General features: G+C 46.2%; 1 protein-coding gene across 3 annotated transcripts in view; it reads left to right on the top strand.

The window, feature by feature from the left end:
• Positions 1–3,138, top strand: part of MARCHF3 (membrane associated ring-CH-type finger 3) — a 176,844-nt gene extending 173,706 nt beyond the window's left edge. For all 3 annotated transcript variants that reach the window (XM_008014297.3, XM_008014296.3, XM_008014299.3), the window contains one exon: positions 72–3,138. In XM_008014297.3, the coding sequence (XP_008012488.1) occupies positions 72–230 (159 nt within the window). In that variant the 3' untranslated portion in view covers positions 231–3,138. The remainder of the gene's footprint in view (positions 1–71) is intronic.
• The last annotated feature ends 3,337 nt before the right edge of the window (positions 3,139–6,475 follow it).

Consider the following 6,475-nt stretch of genomic DNA (forward strand, 5'->3'; position numbering starts at 1 on the left):
GTTTCTTGTATTGATTATCCACTTCTGCTCACCAGAATTCTTTTCTCTTCCTTTTCCTCTCCCACCCCCAGGTGTCATTTAGGTACCACTGTCGATTGTACAATGAGTGGCGTCGGACCAATCAGAGGGTGATTCTCCTCATTCCAAAGTCTGTCAGTGTACCTTCTAACCAGCAGTCCTTGCTGGGCCTCCATTCGGTCAAGAGGAACTCGAAGGAGACAGTTGTTTGACGTTTGTGTGGTTGGTTGGTTGATTCATTGTTTGGGGTTTGGAAGTGTCTGCCCTGGGGTCATGCACTGAGCCACCCCCAAGCCCTTCCTTAAGCCTGTGGGTCTGAGAACATCCAGAGCGCGTTAGCACATTGCCCCGAGCAACGACCTCCGCCAGAAGAAAGCAAATGCTGTTTTACTTCAAATCATGGATGCTGCAATCATATGATATTTGCTAAGCTGCCAAACATGTTTATTTAGCAGATACTGTATGGAATTTTCTGAACACCTCTTTAACGTATGAGGAAGGTTGTCCTGCTACGGATGCAATTCAATTCTTCCTTTTTTATTACTATTTCAAACATACATATATATATATATATATATATTAAACTTAGATGATAATCAAAATCAAAAAGCCAACATAAAAACTGGTTTCTTGGTTTGGTTGGGTCTTATTTGAGTTAGTTTATTTGTTTCTCAGTTTCTCTTATGGATTCTTTGGAGTACTTTGGTAGCCTGAGTGGTCTTTGTCATCTTTTTCCGTCCGTTACTCAAGGAGACAGCATAACAGATGCAGAACAAGTCTTATTTGAAGAATGTTTTCTACTAAACTTCATTTATTCAGTTTTTAAAGGGAAAAAAGGCGTGGCAACTCTCCACATAGTGAGCTGTTTATTTAAATATCATTAAGGAGAAAAAAAATATGGTGAGACGCTCACTCCTTTCAACTTGTTTGGTACTGACAGCTGATAGAAGCTATTTTCTAATAATAAATAATCCAGTGTGTGAAAGACAAAACCCACTGATTGCAATACTCTTTTTTAAATCGTAAAACCTGTGAAGTTTCTCAAAGCAGGTTTTAAAAGGAAAAGCAAAAAGGTTGGTGTTCTTACTCCCATCTCATTTAGTGCATGTCTTAATTCTGCATTCATAATGAATTGGAGGATCATTAGACATTTCTAGGAACCCTAGACCTGTTTTGCATATCAATTAGCATTCCCATTGCTCTATTGAATTTCTAGCTTGACAGGTAGATGTGGCAAAAAAAAAAAAAAAAAAAAAAAAGCCTGTCCTAGCAGCCCTGCACTTATTCTAAGACCCCTTTGTCTGATTCTTTAAAAAGAGCCCCACACAGTGCCTTCCCCCAACCATGAGCCAATTCTGTCACAGTCCGAAATAGACTTTTTCTAAGGGTTTCGCGTCCCTCTTTTATCCGTCGCAGGGTAAAGGGTCTGATCCGCAGCCTGCATTGTGCGCGCGCCGAGGCAGGAGCGGATGTCTTCTGAGGAGCGCGCTGGCCGGGGTTGACTCTCAGGCTCCCGGCTGTCCGCCCGCCCACACGCAGCGAGGAGGGGCGGAGCCCTGCTTCGGGAATGCTTAAAATATGGAATTCTAGAACATGACCCACATTCTGAGTATCACTCCAGCATCTGCCTTGTGCTCCCCACGTGGGAAAACGAGAAGTGCAAAGGAACAGGCAGCGAGGAGGGTAGCGATTTTTGTCTGCAAATTGATGGAGCTGATGCAGGTGTCCCCTTTGTCGGGGAGCCCTCCATTCACTGGCTGCCCCCAGCGCTGCCTGGGGAGGGAAACAGCTGTACTGCTCTCCGCTGCAAAACTCAGATGTGCTTTATGGCTTGTGACAATAGATTTCCTCCCCACCACGCTTCACTTGGACACTTCAATTCCAGTAATATACGTCTCAGCCCTTCTGTTTACTCCGCCCTGCTCACCCCCCTGGGCTGTCATTAGCTGCATCACCACCAACAGTTTCTTAATTGACCTTTTTAAAATGCTGGACACCACCGGCTGCACACAGCTGCCACACATTAAATTTCCAGAGCAAAGAGTCCAGCTTGGTAGCTGGTGAATTGCAGCCCTGTAATATACTTGATAAATGACGTCCACCCAGCCTTAGTCCCTGAACTGTCAGGTGAACGAACCGTGACGCCTCTCAACTGAATGGCACAACATTCATGAGAGGACCATCTCCCTTCTCCTCCCTGCTTCTTCCATGAATTAAGGAAGCAGCAGATTTCCAGTATGATTTCCTGTCAAGGTTGGTTGCAGAGAATTCCTGCCATCTTGGTTCATGAGATGAGACATAACACCATCAAAGGCAGCCAGGTCCCAGGCAGTCAGTGGGGATCCTGCGTTAGGAAGGGTTTGCACATTAATACTGTGCCTGTGCCACACCTCTTTCCTTCGTGTTTGCATCCCTGCCCTATGAAGCAAAGCAGAGTCCAAGGTGCAAGGAGTAGATTGCATGTGGGATGGTGGCAGGACACCCCTGGCAGCCAGGCAGAGCATCAGTGCCTCCCTTCCCAGGTCACCAGCTTGGGACCTCCTTGTGAGAGGCTCTGATCTCCATAGGCATCAGGGCCCATAGGGGATTCTGAACTCTTGGAGGATATTTCATCCCCTCCAAGCCATGCCCCATGGAAAGGGCTACGCTTCCTGCAGGAAGGGGTGCCTTTTGTTCATGGGTACAGAGGCACGGTGCAGCTTACCAGCACCCTTGCTAGCCTAGACCTCTTCCTGTACTTCTTTTTGAAAGATCAAGAATGAAGAGGAAGAGATGAGGAGTGGGGGTCCTTTACCTAAAGGGCCCTGGTTGTTCATTGCTTCTCTTCCACAGACTTTTTTTAAACTCCCTCTCTTCCATACTCCTTGCTGTGATTCTGTCCTAATCATTTTTCTTGAGAATATCATGTAGAGATAAATGTGTGTCACAGTGAAGCCAGAAGGTGAATTAACAACTAAGACAAATCCAGCATGCTCTTGCCTGCCCTGCATGTGTGCTCATTTGGGGAAGGACGGAGGACACAGGGCATCGACACAAATTCTACAGCTCCTCAGAGAACAGAGCAGAGACTCAGATGAGCTGTAAAATCCATTAAGGAAAAATAAATGGCATGATTTGGAAGTTACTTTGATTTGTCTTTCATTGTCCTAGTCTCCCCTGCCCCAAGTGCCTGGGCCCTGCCATGGATTGACACTTTCAGTGGGGCTGTAGCCATAGGCATTTCATTTTCAGTGAAAATAATTCATCTGGGGCATGGAGGAGCCAAAGGAGAAAACGGAATTGAAATCGCAGCCCAAATGACCCCACACTTGGGGAGGCAGCCAGCTTCTGGTTCCACTTCCTCCTAGGTCCTTATCGTACCCCTCGGGACACTGACCCTGGCTGGGCTCTGGGTCTGCGCCTGCACCGTGCATCTTTCTCCCATATTTGAATCCCCTCAGCCTTGCCTGACACTCCACACAGCTTATGGAGCTGCCCACACTAGGAAATGCCCCATGGCCCAAAGAACCTGAGAAGGAAAGACAGCTAAGAAATGAAATCAGGAAATGCTTCCTTTCCACTTCAATCCAGAGTGTTCCTAGAAGCTGCCTGAAGGTCTACCACACAACTTGTAGTCCCTAGTGCTAGATGAGAAATGTAGAGTTGTCATTCTGATGCCTGAAGTAGAATGGGAGTTGAGCCAGTGCATGGGGACAAGGTTCAGGCTTATTTTAGGACAAGAAGTTAGGGAACATGATGGACTTGGCTTGACATCATTCTTCCCAGCCAAGCATATGAGGACCTGCTTTCTGCAGACGGACCACGTGAAGTCTGGTGCTGCTGAGGTTGGAGTCATGAGAAGTTGGTCTTATGGCTTGTGATATCTGGACAGCTGCTAACTCTCTCGAAATGTGTCAGTTCTGCAGAAATACATGGGCTACGATCCACCGATTTTGTTATTTTCTTTTTTTGTTTGTTTGTTTTTGACTCTGTCACCCAGGCTGGAGTGCAATGGCATGATATCTCGGCTCACTGCAACCTCCAGGTCCTGGGTTCAAGCGATTCTCCTGCCCCAGCCTCCCAAGTAGCTGGGATTACAGGTGTGTGCCACCACGCCCAGCTAATTTTTGTATTTTTTAGTAGAGACAGGGTTTCGCCATGTTGGTCAGGCTGATCTTGGACTCCTGACCTCATGATCCGCCCACCTCAGCCTCCCAAAGTGCTGGGATTTTTCTTTTTTTATCGATGCCCTCAGATGATACACTCTTTTTTTTTTTTTTTTTTAATGGTTTCACAAAAGTCTCAGTGTATAGGAATTGGCTTTAGGACATTTTGCCTTCCTCTTGCTATTTCAGTCATTCTGGGGTGATCCTGGCTCCTCTTCCCAACATGATAGAGTAGAAGAGAACCAGCTAGGGAGTAAGGCTACATGAAGGTTTTTTGTGTGGCTTTTTTTGAGACAGGGTCTCGCTCTGTCACCCAGGCTGAAGTGCAGGGGCGCAATCTCGGCTCACTGCAACCTCCGCCTCCCAGGTTCAAGAGATTCTCCCACCTCCACCTCCCAAGTAGCTGGGATTACAAGTGCCCACCAACACGCCTGGCTAATTTTTGTATTTTTACTAGAGACAGGGTATCACCATGTTGGCCAGGCTGGTCTCAAACTCCTGACCTCAAGCAATCCATCTGCCTCAGCTTCCCAAAGTGCTGGGATTACAGGCATGAGTCACCATGCGCAGCCAAGACTACATGAGTTTGAATCCTGTCTCCACAGTGTCCCAGCTGCAGATTGTGTACAAGTGACCCCATCTATCTAAGCCTCAGTTTTTGCTTCTGTAAAATGGGGATAGTATCTACCTCATATAGTCCTTGTAAGATTCACAAGGCTTAGCTCCCCCTTCACAAATGAACAGTGGTGCCATTCCCTTTCTATCCTTCCACTCACTATTGCTACCGTCTAGGTTATTTTGCCCTAGCCAGGATTTCAAAGAACAATTTCAATAATCAATTTGAAAGACCATAAACAAATTGTTTTAACTCTTATTCAAAAGGAAGTGGGATTAATGTAAAATAATCAGCCGATACTTATTGTGTACTGTGCTTGGGAATAAAAAGAACTATTAAGATAACTTTTCTGGAGGTTGAAATTACTGACTTGATTGAGATCTTTGAATTATGGGTAGATTTTTGTTTTCCTTGTATTTCCTGATACCCAGACCTAGGGTTAATTGAGAATTCATTACAGATAAAAATGTACTAGTTCTGGGTCTAGTGCTACAGAGGAAAACGAATATAGCCCATCAGTTGTCTGTGTTCCCAGAAATGAGACATTCGTGAGTCACTGAGCTCATACATCCAGTGCTTTCTTGAGGCTCTGAATTCTCTGCACAAAGACAACAGAAGGAGAGTTGGCTCAGGGAGCCCTGCTTCGTTATGAGACACTCTCTTTTTTGGAATACACTTTTCATCTATCAGTCAGGGCCATAGTTTTCCCATCAAGGAAATGAATGTATGAGTCTTTATCAGAGGTTTTAGCTTATCTGTGAACATCATGTGCAAAGAATTAAGTTAATCTTACATTCTTGGTCATGACACTATTTCTGTGACCATTAGGTCCTTGTTTTTTATTCCACAAATACGTATATAGTGCCAGGCCCTTCCCATGAGCCATGCACTATCCAGCACTTTGATTTTTTTTTTTTCTTTTTTTTTTAGACCCAATCTTGCTCTGTCGTCCAGGCTGGAGTGCAGTGGGGGGATCTTGGCTCACTGTAACCTCCACCTCTGGGGTTCAGTCCGTGGCATCTGTTTCTAGGGCCCCTTGAAACAGCTATGGGGGCCCAAGTCTCCTTCCTTAGCCTCCTGAGTAGCTGGGATTACAGGCGCGCGACCATCATACCTGGCTAATTTTTGTATTATTTTTTAGTAGAGGCGGGGTTTCACCATGTTGATCAGGCTGGTCTCAAACTCCTGACCTCGTGAACCGCCCGCCTTGGCCTCCCAAAGTGCTGGGATTACAGGCGCAAGCCAACGAGCCCAGCCCTATCCAACACTTTAAAAATTACCTCCTGGCCAGGCGCTTTGGCTCACGCCTGTAGTCCCAGCACTTTGGAAGCCTGAGGTAGGCAGATGGCTTGACCCAAGAGTTCAAGGCCACCCTGGGCAACATGGTGAGACCCCGGCTCTCCACAAAATACAAATATTAGCCAGGTGTGTCTGTGCGCACCTATGGTCCCAGCTACTCAAGAGGCTGAGGTGGGAGGATCACTTCAGCCCCGGAGGTCGAGGCTGCATGAGCCGAGATCGCACCACTGAACTTCCTGCCTGGTTCATAGAGCGAGACCCTGTGTCAAAAGAGAAAAAAATAAAATTACCTTATTTAATCCTCATAACCTTATCTAGTGCCACGTAACAGAACTTAGTGGTCCAAAACAACCACTTTATTGTATCTTATTATTCCATGGGTTGATCTGGCCACAGC

The sequence above is a fragment of the Chlorocebus sabaeus genome, chromosome 23 (assembly GCF_047675955.1).
Source record: "Chlorocebus sabaeus isolate Y175 chromosome 23, mChlSab1.0.hap1, whole genome shotgun sequence".
NCBI classification, from domain to species: Eukaryota; Metazoa; Chordata; class Mammalia; order Primates; family Cercopithecidae; genus Chlorocebus; species Chlorocebus sabaeus.